Below are 16771 nucleotides of genomic sequence, written 5' to 3'. Positions count from 1 at the left end.
CTCACACCTGGTTTTGGGGTAGGGGGCAGCAAGCAAAGGAAGTGCAAGTCAGGGTCCTCTGGAAAAATAGGGAGGATATGATCATATATGTAAAGGAAGCAAATATGATCGAATAAATGCCAAGGAAATCTGATTGCAGTTTTTGTTGAGCTTTGATGGGGAAATATCTGTGTGCCTGTGGTTATAATATGCATGTATATGTACATATACACAATGATATGGCAGCAGAAAAAAAAGTCCAATTGTTTATTTAGGACTATCAAAATTAATAACATCAACTTTTCTAAGGACATATGCAATTATTAAATAACGATAGAGTGGAAATGGTAAAGGTTTGCAAAGAAGGTGGAATGTTACTATTCCTTCATGAAAAACAACATATGAAAGAAACAGTCCCATGTAATTTGAAATAGTGGTCTGTAGCAGGTGCAAACAAAACTGACTGTTAAGAAAAAAATGTTTTCTCTTAAGAATCACTATTCTGTCAAAGTATTATGATTTCCTTTCTTTATCTCTTTCTCCTGCTCAGGTGCTGCTGATATTTCCATTGCACAGCGGGAAGCACCATATAAAGTTTTTTTGTTCTTCATTTCTTCTCTGAAGTGTTTTTATTATGAGTCAGGTATATGAACTCTGTAGAAACTATAATTACATTTTTCATAAGTTTGTACCATAACTTTTTTTCTTTCATTCTCCTCGCACTGGCCCTGTGTTTTTGACCTCCTGTTTCTTTAGACTTCTTCCTGCAGAGATGTTCAAAGCAATTGGAAACTTTTGTAGTGCTGCTGGTTTGTTTCTAGGTCTTACAGCTCCATGTAAATGTCATACGCATGCATTTATATGTGACAGCACAGTAACAGTTGTTACACAACACTATCTACCTGTAGATAAAATGATAAACAGTTTTTTTTTGTAAACACCCATGGAACTATTATCTTTGATGTTCGTATCACCCTCCAGGACCATCCTGTATCAGCAATCAATCTCTACTTTCTAATTGCATGTAAACATAGACTTTTACTTAAAACTAAACCTTATTTATGGGTAATTATTTTCAAGAATTGGTTCAGGCAACAAATAGAGATTAGTGGGGGACAGCTATTTAAAAGAATGAAAATGTGTGTTTAATATCTAACTAAATTTAGATCTACTTCTCAAGAATCATGAAAAGGTAAACAAAAGAAGTTCCAACAAGTATTTTCCTTATGGCTTACAGTGAAGAAACAAAAGATCTTCATCAGACTTAAAATAAAAACAAAGAAACAATAAACCCCCAAATCATTCTTATTAAATCATGATAGATCCCATATGTAGGTGAGTGTTCTCTTATTCTAGAATAAACATTTCTGATGCCCAGTTTCATTGATACAAGTTAATTCATGGTTTTTCTCACAATAAATGTGGAGACAATGATCTTTTTATTCATGTGCTTTTAAGAGAGAGAAGCCTTTAGCATTAACTCCCCAGTTGCAGTCCCTCTGTTTTCTTCAAGGGTCTTGGGAACTCTTTATATATTAAAAAACTGGATAATGTGCGTACATTGTTGTGGGTTAACTTTACATCTGCCTGACAGATATGAAATAGAGCCTGTGTTGAAACTTAAGTCTTTGTCAGGTGGCAGCCGGAGTCAGACAGGACATCCTTCCACATCCAGCACCCAATGTACCTGAGTTTGGGAACATGGGTATGAAACTCAAAGTGTCCATGGCTATCCATTCAATATGGCAGTCCACCTTTCTTACAGATACCTCCTTGTGAACTATATTTATGTCTCTTAATTTGGATCTGAACATAAAAATTTTCGCCTCCTTGAATTGAACTTGCAGTTTTGAAATGAAAGAATGAAAAGCAAAGAGATAAAATACAGTGCATTAAGAACATGATATCTGTTCCAGGGGTACAGAACTGTGCAATGGATATGAGCTTTATTTTACTTAGAGTGAGATTAACAGAACATAATCCACAGGCTCGCAACCTCTAGTAGTCCAGACTGTAGGCTGATACCATTCTGTAGGGAGAACTGGGAAACATCTTGCAAAGGTTGGCAGTTCCTCAGCTCCTGTATATGGATGTGGCAGAGAGTTCTCTCTCCCATATCTTCTTTACCTTTTCCTGCCTGTGTCAAGCCATGTTGATCTGCTCTTGAAAACAAAGAAAACAACTTAGTAACAGCCTTTACATATTTCTCATTGCACTGCTTAAGAAAATAGGGAGTGGATTTATTACTATGTTCCTCACAGTGTTAAGTGACTTTTTTTTGACGAATGAAAACCTCACAATAATAAAAATATGTATTATAGCTTGCTATAGAATCTCAACAGAGATTTTATTTTAATGACTGAAGAAAGTGGAGGAAAAAGCAGTGGGTAATGCAGCTTGCATTATCAGCTGAGAAAATGACAAGAAGCTACAGCTCTTTCTTTAATAAGGTGTTCAATCTCCAATTGAAATGCTGAGGGAAATGTTTTTTTGTGGACCTTGCTCTTTGAAGTCAGTTTTTTTCTCTTCCCTCTTTCCTCTTTCCCCCCTTTTTTTCCCTTGTTTTTTCCCAGGTGGAAGATAGAACCAGAAGAAAATAACTTTTTAGAAGGAATTTTTTTTTGCAAAGTTCTCTAATAAAGTATATAGAATAAAAGCATAGATATTATATGCTTTACTATATGTAAGACTTTATAGTGGTTTTATTGCTGCTATGTTTCAGTATTAATTCTAGTTTAGAACTTAGTAGTTCAGAATGAAAACTGTGACTCTTATCTACCAGTTCTTGGAAATCTATCTCCTATGCATATTGGTTTTCCTTTTAGGTTCTGAGTTTTAATTTATAAGTTAGTGAGCTCTGGTTAGAAAAACATTTTATGTGAATGTTTTTCTAGTAGCATATGAGATTGAATGAAAATCTTAGTAGGGAAGCTCATCACTGAACTGTGCAGTCTGTGCCTGTCATAGAAAAGTCAGGATATTTGAGCAGGACTAGAAAGATGTAAAAGCTATATTGTTCACACACAGTCCTTAAGCAACACATAGGTTTTTGTAGGATGTCAGAGGAGATTTCTCCATTGGAATTACCGTTTACCCAATCCAAGTTAATTTCAGTGCAGTTTTTGAATTGCCTTTCCTTGTGGCCCATAAATTCTACATTCTTTATGTCCATTAGCAGTGATCCATTCTTTTCCCCAGGCTCTGTTAATCTCTCCCTAGGTCTGAGACAGCACTTGGACGATAGTACCACCTTTAACTTATCTCAAGTCCCTGCAGTAGTGGTTTATCTTACAGTCCAAGTTCAAGTTACCCACAGAGGCATATTTGGGAGGTAGAGGGAGGTTTTGCTGATCTTTGGTGGTCATAGATACCATCTTTCCCATAACTTGGGGTGATTTTTTGTCTGGATGCACCTACCAAGATGTGCTAACCAGATCTTTCCTCTGTCAGAGTTGGGGTGGTTGCCATCCTGTCACTCCATTCTGTGCTTTTCCCATGGCAAGTCTTTCTGTGGACTTTACAGTGTTTGAGACAGGCAACTGTGCTCTTAAAGTCCTTGCAGAACTGAATGAAGGGATTAAGGATGAAGTGGACCAACACTTCTGGTGGTAAACTATGTTGGTACCATATAATTTCTTGTTTGCCACAGATTTATAAAAAGCAAATAAGCAAATGGTATTCTGGCAGATGTGCTTTTACTTGGTAAGTTACAAATAAGCAGTGTTTTGGCTTCCACTTTTGCTTACATGTTCTATTGATAAAAAATGTTTCAACATCACTTTCTAGTATGAGTTTTAAATATGTACATACAGCAAATATTAATTTGGTGCACCATACCCCAAGCTCAATTACTGATTTTATCTTCATTTTCATGTTGCAGAGACAAAGTATTAGAATGGCATAAAATATGGCCCAGTTCTACTACAAAAGAAGCGTCAATGCTCCCTACAGAGATCGAATCCCTCTTCGCATCGTGCGGGCAGAATCCGAACTGTCCCATTCAGAGAAGGCCTACCTGAATGCCGTGGAGAAAGGAGATTACGCCAGTGTAAAGAAAGCCTTGGAGGAGGCAGAAATTTATTTCAAGATCAATATTAACTGCATTGATCCCCTGGGAAGAACTGCACTCCTAATTGCAATTGAAAATGAGAACCTTGAGCTCATTGAGCTGCTCTTAAGTTTTAACGTGTATGTGGGAGATGCTCTGTTGCATGCCATACGGAAGGAGGTGGTTGGAGCCGTGGAGCTGCTGTTGAATCACAAGAAACCCAGTGGAGAGAAGCAGGTATGTGCAGGGTTTTCTGAGTTTATAATCTGGTCTAATGTAAAGGGAAGAATTGTGCAAAAGGGGTAAGAGAAAGAAAAACAAAACATCATCCTGGCACACAATACTTAAAATCAGAAAATCAATTCCTTTGATGCTGAATGCATTGTATTCATCTATGTTTATGCATCATACAGTTAGAAATTGTTTTGAGTCAGAAGGACCTTCAAGTCTAGTTCCAACATCCTGCCATGGGCAGAGATATCTTTCCTTCAACAAGGCAGCTCAAAGCTCCATCCAGCCTGACCTTGAACACTTCCAGGGACAGGACACCCTGAACTTTTCTGGGTAGCCTTATCCTGTGTCTCACCATCCTAAATGTAAAAAATGTCCTCCTTCTGTCCCTTCTAAACCTACCCTCTTTGAGTTTAAAACTATTGCCTTTTTTCTTGTCACTCCAGGTCTTGGTTAAAAGTCTCTCTTTGTCTTTCCCATAACTCCCCTCTGTATAATCATAATATTATTCCTGCAGATATGGCTGGGAAATCTTTAATCATTCAAAGAATCAAATAATTCCAAAGAGAATAGTAGAGTTAATATACAGTCCCTTTGATTTAATTATGAAACTCCCATGAAAGTCAAGGAATGTTTAAGCCCATCCATGTAGAGGTCATCGTATCCCAACTCAGAAAGGCAAAACTGGTGGACACGACCCAGTTGATCAGAACTTCAGTCCTGTCTCAAGTAGTCATCCATCCTATGAAGTACAGCTAAAAAAGGGCAAACATCTCTCCCTTTCTCCCTGTCTTTTCTCAAAGGAAAAAAACATTGCATATAGTTTCATTCATGATCTGAGACCTATTCTGCTTTCCCTTGAACTGCTTTGAGACATCTCTGGGAAGTATATAGCCTCTTGCAAATCTTTCTCATTTTAAGAAAATAGTGGAGACAGGATAACATAGCCCATGAGTTCTGATATTCCTATGACTCTTCTAGGAAGAAAAACCTTAAAAGTAGTTATACTATTGTACTCTATTTTCATCAATTTCAGCTTTCTTGTGTTATAGGTACTCTATTAATGTATTTCAATGAATAGTATGTTCAAATTATTACAGCCCTTTTACACATAATGCATATAATATACTTAAATTACAGTATAATATACTTGCCATGGATAGAATTGCAGATAATAGGCAAAAAGTATAATTTTTGCTGATAAAATAGCATTAATTCTATGCTCCTTTGTTATGGAAAGAAAGAGATACTAGGTACTCCTGCAAATGTGTGTGCCTGCCTTTTCTTCTAGATAGTAAATGCAGAGCTCCTGTAAAATGACAACAGATTTATGTCAGAGAAAGGGAAGAAAACTATATTCACATGATGTTTGTCTTATTTCTTGATTCCTGAACTGATAGTGCAGATGAGGATACAGCGCATGGGAATTTCTCAGTGCTGTGTACGAGGAGCCTGAAGGATCATCCCAAACCAGTTAAAACCCCTGTGTGTCCATTATGCAGCCTCTACAGTGGAAGTTGCCATTGACAGGGTAGAGTTCATGCCATTTGATGGTAGCCATCCAAAGGTGTGTGTGTAATAATACACTGATGATCACACTGGTTCATTTTTAGGAACATGGCATGCTGAAGAGGATGTAAATGCCAATGGCATTTTTGCAGTAATGCCACAATGAATTTGGTATAATAAAAAAGTACCTTTTGGCTGAGGTCAACCCTTTTTTTGCTGATTTTTTTCCTTTGGTCCCTGATGAAAAGTTTTATTTCTACAGAAGACAGTTAATAATAGAAAGAAAAACACCTTGCTAAATACTTCCAGGCACAAGAAACAGTTTCCCAAATATTTAATTAGTGAAAAAGTTATGAACATTGAATTTCTGGAAAAAACCTGATATGATTCACAAGTAAATGAATTAGCTCTCACTATTTTTTTCTTTATATTCATGAGATAATATCCTATGTATGATGCATAGCTAATTTCAGCTTCAGTTCATACAAAAATGTAGCTATATTTGTAAAACGAAATAATTTTAAGCATAGAATTCATTATATAATTCAAGTTCTCATTGTCAATGTCAGAAATCTAGAAGAAAATGTCCTCTGTATCAACAGAAAGCTAAAATTCTTCAGGACTGCTGAAATGTATCTTTTAAAAGAACTGGTTATCCTCCAAACTTTAATGCTTTAAACATTTTAAGCATTGCAAAAAAAAGGGGGGAAATGTAACAATGTGTTAATTCTGACCAGGAATCAATTCATTTAGTTAAAGTAATCTGGTTTTGCATTTTTAGAAAAGTTTTATAATCAACATCTCCAAATTAGAGATGCCACTGATATCTAATTTACACTTTCTCCTAAAAGAAACAACAAAAAAAAAAGAAGAAAAACCAAACAAAAAACCCACCATAACAAAACAAACTCAAAATAACCCACTCCAATAAGAAAAAACCCTAACAAAACCCCAATAAAACAAACAAACAAACCCCACCCCCCAAACCCCCAAACTATAAAACAATGTTCAGATCTCGTTAAAGTTAAATCTAAACTCTGTAGTCTGTTGATCATTCAGCTGCTGGCTCTGCCTAATAGCCGCACGTGATGGCCTCAGCATTTCCATGACCACGCAGGTTACAATGGTTTTAGCCTAATTAACAATGTATGGATACATCTGGTGCCACCAGGTGACTACAGATGAGGCATGTAGGTTTAACAGTTCTGAATTGTCTTTGGACTCCTTCTGCTTCTCAGTTTTTGAGAGAAGTTTTTGCACTATACATTAATCCAATACAAGAAAGGGTTTTTTGCCACTTGCATTATATTCATTATATTTCTATACTTTTTTAGCTGTACCAGCTGCTAGAGCACAAGTAAAAGAGAATAGCACAAATTAATGTGAATGAGTTGAGGAAACTTGTCCAAGTACTTTTAAATTACCATTCTTCAAAGCCATATGTCCTGAATTATCTGCCAAGTCACTTGTTGCTTACCCTGATGGATAGCTGAATGCCAAATTAAGAGGGGGGAAAAAAAGTTGTTCTTTTAAATTTAGTATCTGCAGAAAACGTTTTTGTCTTGTTAAATTGCATGCAGCATCCACAGATGGGCCGGGGGCTAGACAGCATAAAAAATTAATACCTTTATCTAAATCATAGTGTGCTCTACTGCTTATGGAACTCAGGCATTGATCATTAGCTGGGGGGTTGACCATCTAAATATTTGTGTGTATTCAGGGAAGACTGAAGTAGAGGTGCAGCTGCCTTCTAAGGATGCTGCAAATCACATAAGTGAAGCTGAAATCTCAGTTACTAGACTTGAATCCACGTGGCATTGTATTAGCTGACAGACTTGCTTTAGGACTTGGAAACCTGACTGCAGTGCTTACAGCATTGTCTGACTAGCAGCAGAAAGCACATGACAGTGCTTTTATGCCTTCTGTTCACTATTGTATGTCAGTCTTGTGATACTTGAGGGTGTTTTTAATGGGTGGACACTGTAGGGATAGATCTGCAGATGTATGAACAAAATATTGAGCTAATGCCAGGCTGGCATTTGCAAATACAAGGGAATTGCTAGAGGAAGAAAAGCTTTTGGATAAGGGGAGATGTGATCACTGTGATATGTGCCTGGCTCACATGCAGAGAAAAGTAGAAATCACTGGCACAGTGCTGGAAGTAGGAAGCTGAAAATAAACTATATCCACATGCTGCAACACTCAGAGACCTTTTGCTCTCCCAGGACAAGCAGTAAAGTCACATCATAAACTACTTTATGCAAAAGCCCTGCCTCTACTTACTCAGCCAAAGTCAAGTCAGGAAGCCAGGCTTCAGCTTGACAATGTGTCAGCCTTTAAAAATGCAAGTCCATGGCATATACAACTTATTTTTGTTGGGTTTCATGGATTTTCCTGGCAATTTCTCAATGGCCCAAGAAAGGGTGAGTTCAGTCTATTGTCTAAATATTTGGGAAAAAATATTTATTAAAAGAGACAAAAACCCACACCTTTTAAACTTTAAGATTCAAAGAGAGACTTTAAGTTTCATAGAGACATTTCTGGAGGACTGAAAGATTCAGCATTTAGGTTACCATTTTCTCTTTAGACAGACTGTGAGCAGCCCTTCCTCATCAGCATGGAGGGGCCTCTAGTCTCTCTGGTCATGGCAGACTTTAGGTATGATATGTTCTAGCCTTTATCTGTAGGGAAAGAACTGAAAGGAAGGAAGGAACCTTTTGTGGCAGAGGTAACCAGAGCAAGCTGTGTGTTTGTGCTGTTACAAGGAATGGCATCTGGAAGAGATAGGTGAGGTGAGAATTCATGTGTAAGAAGATGGCAAATGCTGAGATATTTATGTGCTGTTCAGTGTGCTAGCAGCCATTGTAAATTCTTGGACAGGTGGAGTTATCAGGTGATTGATTGGTAGGAAAGCTTGCTATTGTGGGACTTTTTGGGAGGTAGGGAGAGAAAGGGCATTGTTTTACTGACAAAGGCTAAAGTTATATTTTATCAATCTTGATTCATGTATCTGATTGATAATTATTTGGAGTGTGGGAAGGTAGAAGAGGACAAGAATACAAGTTGTCTTTCGCTTGGAGCTACTGATGTAATTCTCATCAGAAAAAAAAACAGTGACTGATCTTATGCCAAAATGTGTCTCAACATCTGTTTTGTTTTTTTTTTAATCATTTGCTAAGTAGTTCTGGAGAGAATGAAAGACTGTAAGAGATCAGCCAGGATGAGGGAATGGTCCTGTGTGAGGAAGTGTCAAGGATGTTGTACAGTGTAGTTTCTAGGCCAGTGGAACAGACTCCTCTGTGGATGTTCAGGCACTCACCTAAGCTATCTGGGAAGGGATATGGACAACAAGGCTAGACAGCTTTGCAGGCAAAGTGCCTTCAGTCTGGCAGCATTCCCAGAAACAGAGAAAAAGTCTAAAAGGGAAAAGTCAGGAAGCAGCATGAAAGTAGCACAGAGCCTGAAGAGTCATTTTCCATTCCTGAAATCCTGGCAGCTTAGATGCTGCTCTTCTGACAGAGCTCCTATCAGGCCTGACAAAGCTCCTATCTCCTAGGAGATTCCCTGCATGTGGCCACATCACCCACTCTGTTCCTTTAATGTCTCTCAGTATCTTTGGACTTCTTGAAATTACCCTTTGAGGAGGCCCAGTGTCCTGAGATGAAGCCAATGCTCTGCTTTGGAGCCGCATTTTTAACCCAGCTTCAGTCTCAGTCTCCCTTAATGTGTGCAGAGCATTTAGGCAGCTTTGGCCCATTGTTTTCTTTCCAAGTCTCATGGAATATCATTTTCCCAGTCCTGCATTGCCACACAGCCCAGTGGTGTGTATGTGGAAAAGTTCCTATGTCAGGGTAGTACTTCTTCCTGGTGACAGTGGGCCCCCTTGGAGAAGACAGGAATGTATACAGGTTGTAGGCCCAACATGACTGCAATAGACTTTACATAAATGTTAAACCTGACATTTTTTTAAATTCTCTTTCAAATTTTCCCCTAGTAACTGAACTAGGAGTTGTATTGGTCAAGAGGAGACAGAAAGAAAGATTTTATGATCACTACATGATGCCTGGTAGTTTGCTAATCTAAACCTCTTTTTCCATTGACTTTGCAAAATACCAGTCGCAATCTCTTGTGGGGTAGTCTTTGTCTGTTGAGATTTAAGCATCATTTTTGTTTTGAAAATGTCTCCCACAGAAGTTTATGAATGAAATGTCTTTTTCGAATGTTGTGATTAATGACAGTCTAGCTAGTAATGAGTATGGAGGAGGCGTTGCAGAGATTCTTTGTCGGGGTGAAAGTACGCATTCTTGAAGTGGAACGTGAGGGCAAAATGTTGTTTCTTTCCACTGCTAGCTGCCTGAGTGGGTAGCTGAGTGTTTTTTTCCCAGTGGTGTCTGATTAGTTAGAATTTTCTGACATATTGATAGACAGATGAATGGGAGAGGCTGTGTAGGGGATATTTCGTTTGTGGATAAAACTGGTCAGTCTTTCATATAACCATTTGGGCACATGAAAACAGCATGTAGCACAGGTGCACAGTAAGGGCCGAGCTGACTAATTGCATATGAGATGGAGATAAGAATTTACAGAAGTTTTGTTCTTGGGTTTGAATAAGGTTGCTGGCTGTTTTCAAGTTCAAAAAAAGTTGCACATAAATGCCATTATGTCTTGGCAATAAACCCAAACTGTCTGTGTTTATATGTATCAGAGGTAAGGTGGGTGGATGAGTAGAAAAACCTGTGACAATTACTAAGGAAATACTCCAGAAGCTGGTGTGCCTGTGCCATCCAACAGAGCTGCTAGCAATTTCAATATTGAGGTAGGCAATGTGTTCCACAATATGCACCCATCACCTTGTAACAAATTCTAAATCATCATATTCCATGGCAATACCAAAAGACAAATTACAAAATATGGGGAAACATGACAGTTTCTTGACCTGTACAAAATGATGAGCCAATTTTTATTGGCAACATGAAGAAAAATTCTGACTATCAGGATCCTTTTATATAGGTTCCTGGAAGGTAGCGTCATTGAGAATTACTTTTCCCAGCTATTAATCTATTCCTCTGGTTTAGCAGTTTGCAGAAATCTAGAGAATTTTGGTGATAACAAATATAGATTTATTTTAAAGACAGCTGGTGAACCAAACTTCCACCTAAACTTGAAGTGTTACAGATTCAGAAATATTGAGTACTTTTCTGTCATTATTTGCTGACCTTTTCATATTTCTTGTTCAAAGCTCATGCTAGAAATTAAAGTACTTTCCTACCATGAGGAGATGAGTGCAGATTATCAAAAATATTTGAAAGTCTAGAATAAATCAAACCCTTTAGAAAAAAAGAAACTCCAAATCTTTAGAAAGGTAATTAAAAAAATAAGGTCTGCATAAAAGTCAGATTTTTCTTCAAGAAGTAGTGTTTTCTGTGCTGATTTCTGTTTCCATCTTTTCATGTTTTTTGAGCCCCTCTTTACAGCACTCAGCCAAACTTACAATCAGAATAGGGACAGAACACAAATTAAAATAAAAGATGTCAAAAATTTCTGCCTTCTACAGTCAGTGGTCCTATACTGTCATCTTGACAAGCCTCCATGCCAGGCATCCTTTTCATCAAACCCACCTGCCTTCACGTCCTGAAAACTTATCAACTCCAAAGATTGCAGTTAAAATCTAAATATTTTAACAGTCTTTCAGTGCCTGAAAAAAATGTTAAGAATCAGCTTTGAGGCCAGTAGTATAAATTTGTTAAGAGTGAGAGGTTCAACCAACACAACCTTTTTTTGATTGAGGTAGTCTTGTCTTCTAAGGCCTAGAAATCCATATTGCCAATTATTTGTACATTTGGTGATGTAATTTAACTTAGGAAGTTGACAAATTTATAAGCATTAAAGGAGCAATATAAAAAAAAAAAAAAATCCAGTATCTTTTCTGCTTAGAGCAGCCACTCAGGGAACAGTTAATATTTTGGCCCTGGATATTTTGGCCCCAGACTGAGATCTGTGCTCTGTATAAATATGTGCTATATAAAAATATGTGTATATATAAAAAACGTGTATGTAAGGGGATGGAAATCAGCCCCCCATTTGGATGCCTGAAGCTGAAGGCAAGGCAGCAGTGGAGCTCAGTCTGTGCAGAGGTGTGTCCTCCCTGCCCCTGCCTGTGCTGCAGAGGAGGGACATCCTCCAGTAGGTCTCATGTCATGTCTGTGTAGGTCTCCCTCATTCTCTAGAGTGTCTCAAGCAGTAAAATGCTGTTTGAATCAGTCCATTTACTGCTTACATATCAGCCAGATAGGTGAGCTCCCAGTAAGGTCAGTGATGAGCAAGAGGATTTCCTGACCGAATACCAAGTGTCTGCTGTAAGCTAAGAAAAAGACTTCTCTGGACTCCACTCACTACATCAACCAGGGGCCCAGCCCAGTAGCTCACAAGTAGTGGGTAAGTGAAGTATGGAGCATCTTAGAATATCTCTGAGACGTGTTGTGGCCTTGCAGTTATGTCACAGCCCTAGCTTTTCCTGGGTATAATAGAAGTTCAAAAACAATTCAGATATAGAGCTACCATTAGGTGTTTAAATACAAAGATAAATACTCTCCTGTATATTCTTCTGCAACATATCCTTTTTCTGACAGTGCCCAGAATGCAGAAACACAGGAAATATTTTAGGAACAGGACAACCTACTGCTGAAAAAAGCTCAAGGCACAGCAGTTTCTAATAAACAGAAGCCTCCAGGCAATCCAACACTGAACAATGGTCCACTGAAGAATATTTTCAAAGAGCCACCATTTTAGAGTTCTGTCTGTGAGGAGCCACTATGCTCAAATGCAGTTACCTTGAACTTGCCTGTGGAGATACTTCTTAAATAATGCAAGAGAAGAATTTGACAGACTTTTTCAAAGTGAGCATTAGTCTTTGGGAATCAGGCATGCAATCATACATAATAATCTGTAAAACAAATGACTTTTCAAACCTTCAGCCATGGGAAAACACTAGGAAAATTTAGAAAGCACACCTCTGTCAAGAACCTCGTTCATATATAGTCTTCCACGCCCCACCATTATCTTTCCTTGTGTCACAGGGCATCTCTTGTCAAATTTCTCTATGAGCAGTGAAATTTATGAAATCTAATTTTCATCCAATTATATACCTCATGATGTAATTTCCTCTTTTTGATGTTACGAGCATTCATCAAAGCTTTTGCAGAGGCTGATACACTCATAATATCCTGATTTTGTATTAATTCTCTGGTGCCTAGTAACATAGCTGCATTTACACTTCATAATTTTCTTTAGATCTCAAACATCCATATCTTTTGGGAAACTTGCAGGAATTTAGTATTTCTAGTATTTCTTTATGTCAACACCCAACTGGAACAATCCAACAAATTCAAAAGTCACAATGGACTGACAAAGCCCATTAATGTGATAACAGGGTCTGACTTGTCTTGGGAGACTACCAATTTAGCTTGTCAATTTACTGACTGTTTTCTGGATAGAGGATATGTTTGTCACATACTGCACTGACAGAAGTGTTTTAATTGTACTTGTGCCTGTACCAGGATCCATATCTTCCATATCTTCACCCCAGATTGGCAGGAGGCAAAATTAGTTCCCCTTTCAACTCAGCTACTAAAACACTACAGAGAGTTGGTAATAAAATATTATCTAAGTTTGCAGGCTTGTCAGAGTCTGTGAGGCCTTCTGGCAAGATAAAAAAAAAAAAAAAAGAAACCTGAAATATCTACCTTCAAAGTGTGTCTGTTCATATTTTGTACTGCTAAGATACAGCTGAATATTTGCAGAAAATGCAAAAGTCTACCATCATTTTATTTGCTAACAACTCATTTTATGACATTTACTATAAGTACAAGCCCTCTGGCTGATAAGATTAAATTTCTCTTCCCTGATCCTTGCTCATTTAGACCTTTGCTTATTAAGTCTTTGCTTACTACCATGCCCTGAATTTAGCAAAAATATCCTTACATACAATCAAAAGAAAAAAAAAAAAAACCTAACATTTCCATATACTAAAGCACATTAAGAATACTCTTTATGCATGGATACCCCATATGTGTAAGAGCTGAACAGATCAAGGTCCAGCCAGCTGGTGAACTGAAGAGGAACACAAAACTAAGATAAGCCTAAGTTGAAACAAGGAGTATTAAGGGGTTTGAACTAATCCAGTCCCCTTGCCATCAGTTTCAAAGGTTTCCTTCTAGCAATGTGCCCTTAAGTACCTCTGACTAACTCTTCTGCCCCTGGTCTCTCACTGGAGGGCAGGTGTAGGGCAGGATATAATAATGCACATCTCTCCTGTTTCTCCTTTGACCTCTTTGCAGTGGGGATTCAAAAGGAATATTTTTATTTCTAGGAATCTTCTCTTGTTTACTTACAAGTTTCCAAAACCTCTTAAGCAGGAGGATTGTTCAATTGATTCTTGTATGCAAGGAGGATTTTAACATGTCTATTGTTAAGGAATTTAATCCAGCTGCCAGCTGAGAATATCATCAACCTGTAATAAAATTCAGTTTTCAATCTTTTCCCTCTCAAGAACACCTTTCATTCCCAGAACATCCTAGCATAGTTGTGGAGCTTCTGTATACTTCAGAAAAAATGTTCTGTTTTGCATCTGTGAAATATGGGAAATTTACAGTATGGTTCAAAATGTAGAGCTACTGCTAAATAACTGACGACTGAAAAACATACTGGGAATAATGTACTTGTGAACGGCTTATTGTGAAGTTCCTCTGCATCCTCTTAAGATACAGGTTTCTTTGTCTCTGCCAAAATCTTTTGTATTCCTGTCTCTTATTTTTTTTTTTTAAATAGAGAAAACATTTTTTGTGTCTCATGAATTTTCCTGTTCCTCGCTTTGTTTTTTGTGAGCACAACCCTTTTAATTTTCTCAAATATTAAATTTACTTCCCAGCCATGAAGATAGCACAAATTACTTTGCAGTGTTAAATAATTGCAATCAGCTGCAAAGACATTTAGCTAATTCCCACCCTCTGAGACACTTGTAACTCCTGAACAGTTTGTTGATACCAAGGGAGGCCACCAATCTGTGATTGTCTTTTCTTCAAAAGCTCTTTTTCAGAAACTGTCTTTATAATTCTATAGCCAGTGGGACAGCTTCTCTTGTGTCTAGATCTAGGAAGCTCAGGGATAAACAAAGGATTCTGCTTAGATTCTAAGAACTCCTTTGTTCTGACATTTCTCTGAAAACCTCACTGTTGAAGCAAGCCAATTTCTTTCCACCTCTCTAGCTGACTATTGGAGCGATTCTTAGACAAGAAAAATGAACAGGGAAAAGCAAGAGCTTCTCCACATTTTAATAATCGGACCAGAGACACAGTTTCTCAGGAAATGGAATATCAGACTTAAGTTTCATTAAAATAATTTTGTCTTTATGAACCATTTTGTGCTTGGGAAAATTATTTATGCATCCATTTAATAAATTCAAATGAGAAGGCCCTCCCCCTATATCTGCTTTGAACATTCAGGATGTTTCAGTATTGACTTAAGTCATCATGCAAACTCTGAGAGGTATATATGAGTTATATCATGATGGACATAAATAATTCAAGTTCCCCTTTAATCCTTTCCATAATAAGATCTTTCTTCTTTCTCAGCTCTCATGTTTTTTCCAAACCATTTTACTTCTCTTCTTTCACTGTCCCTTGAGTGAAAACAACTTTTTCTTGTCACTCCTCATTATGAGCAGTCAAGCAAAGCTGAGAACTCCTACTAGAAACACTCCTTTACCTGTTTAAAAATTTTATGTGGGGAGAGCAAATGTAAGTTCCATAGCTGAAAACAAATTCTAAATATCCTTGCAGTCTTCTATTGAGTGTCTATTTTCAAGCAATTTCCCACCCTTCCTCAAGCTACTGGCGTTGACTGGTGAAACAGCACATCCATTCACTCATAATGCTCACAGGAAAACATTAATTGGAAATGAGCAGTTTGATGTACAGGCAGTATTTTGGAACAGAGTTCTTTCAGAGATACAGGGAGGACAAATAAAAAACAACTTGAAAAAAAAAAGAGAGAAAAATAAAGCACTGAAGTCCTTTGACATCAGTTCCACCCAACAACTTCATGTCCAAACCTATCAAATCCAATATCTTTTCCTCTGCTTCTGTCTGGAAACTGCTATCAATTAATTTTACAGTATTCCCTTTCCATTCCATATTCTCTTTTTTCAAATAAAAAAAATCTATAGTTTTTTACAGCAGGGACTGTCCTGAAGAAATTAGTCAAACATTCTGCTTGTAAGCACCTGGAAGAAAATATAGACATGAATAACAGTCTACCAAGATTTGTCAGGAACAAAGCTTGTCATAACAATATAATTATCATTCATCACCAGATAGCAAGTTCTGTATGTTGGGGAAAATCAGCACATATCATATAGCTCGAGATTTGTAAGATTTCATAAACTGTCAATCAAAGGACAGTCTAAGAAAACCACACTCACAGAAGTTGTCCACAGTATTTGGTGAAACAGGACATATGGAGGGGTGAAATGAGCAGTCCTGCAGGGGTCTATCCCTATCAGTGCAATTTTTCATGACATTTTAGATGAAATAGAGGCCCTGTTAATTCTGTAGACAACTGACAATATGGGGGGATCTCCAGGCTTTTGCAGGACACAATTACCATTCAGGTTTTGGCAAGCAAGTCATTATTTCTGTGAAAAATAAAAGAGTTCAGTAAGAAAAAAATATAAGGTTCTAAGTGGAGCAGAAATAATCAACCAAGTATATCTTGGAATTGAAAACAATTAAGATAACAGTTCTGCAGGGAATATTAAAACAAGACTAGCACAAAAAGACTGGACAATACCATTTTACTGTTCAAAAGTCAGAATCACATCTGATGATGTCAGAATGAGCACAGGTCATAGAATTGTAGAATCACAGAATGGCCTGAGCTGGAAGGGACCTTAAAGGGTGGGAAGCTGGAAGGCACTGATCCCATTTCAGGCCCCATAGGGAAAGTCTA

The 16771-nt window shown here is 37.6% G+C and overlaps 1 protein-coding gene across 4 annotated transcripts in view; it reads left to right on the top strand.

The window, feature by feature from the left end:
- The window catches only part of TRPC4 (transient receptor potential cation channel subfamily C member 4), a 134220-nt gene that overhangs the window by 45322 nt on the left and 72127 nt on the right, over positions 1–16771 (top strand). For 3 of the 4 annotated variants that reach the window (XM_074535374.1, XM_074535373.1, XM_074535372.1), the window contains one exon: positions 3860–4264. In XM_074535374.1, coding sequence (XP_074391475.1) covers positions 3887–4264 — 378 coding nt within the window. In that variant the 5' untranslated portion in view covers positions 3860–3886. Of the gene's footprint in view, positions 1–529; positions 623–3859; positions 4265–16771 lie in introns of all 4 variants that reach the window. The other variant, XM_074535375.1, reaches the window with a different exon arrangement.

This window comes from Zonotrichia albicollis, chromosome 2 (genome assembly GCF_047830755.1).
Source record: "Zonotrichia albicollis isolate bZonAlb1 chromosome 2, bZonAlb1.hap1, whole genome shotgun sequence".
Lineage (NCBI taxonomy): Eukaryota > Metazoa > Chordata > Aves > Passeriformes > Passerellidae > Zonotrichia > Zonotrichia albicollis.
This window is presented reverse-complemented; position numbering and strand designations above follow the sequence as displayed.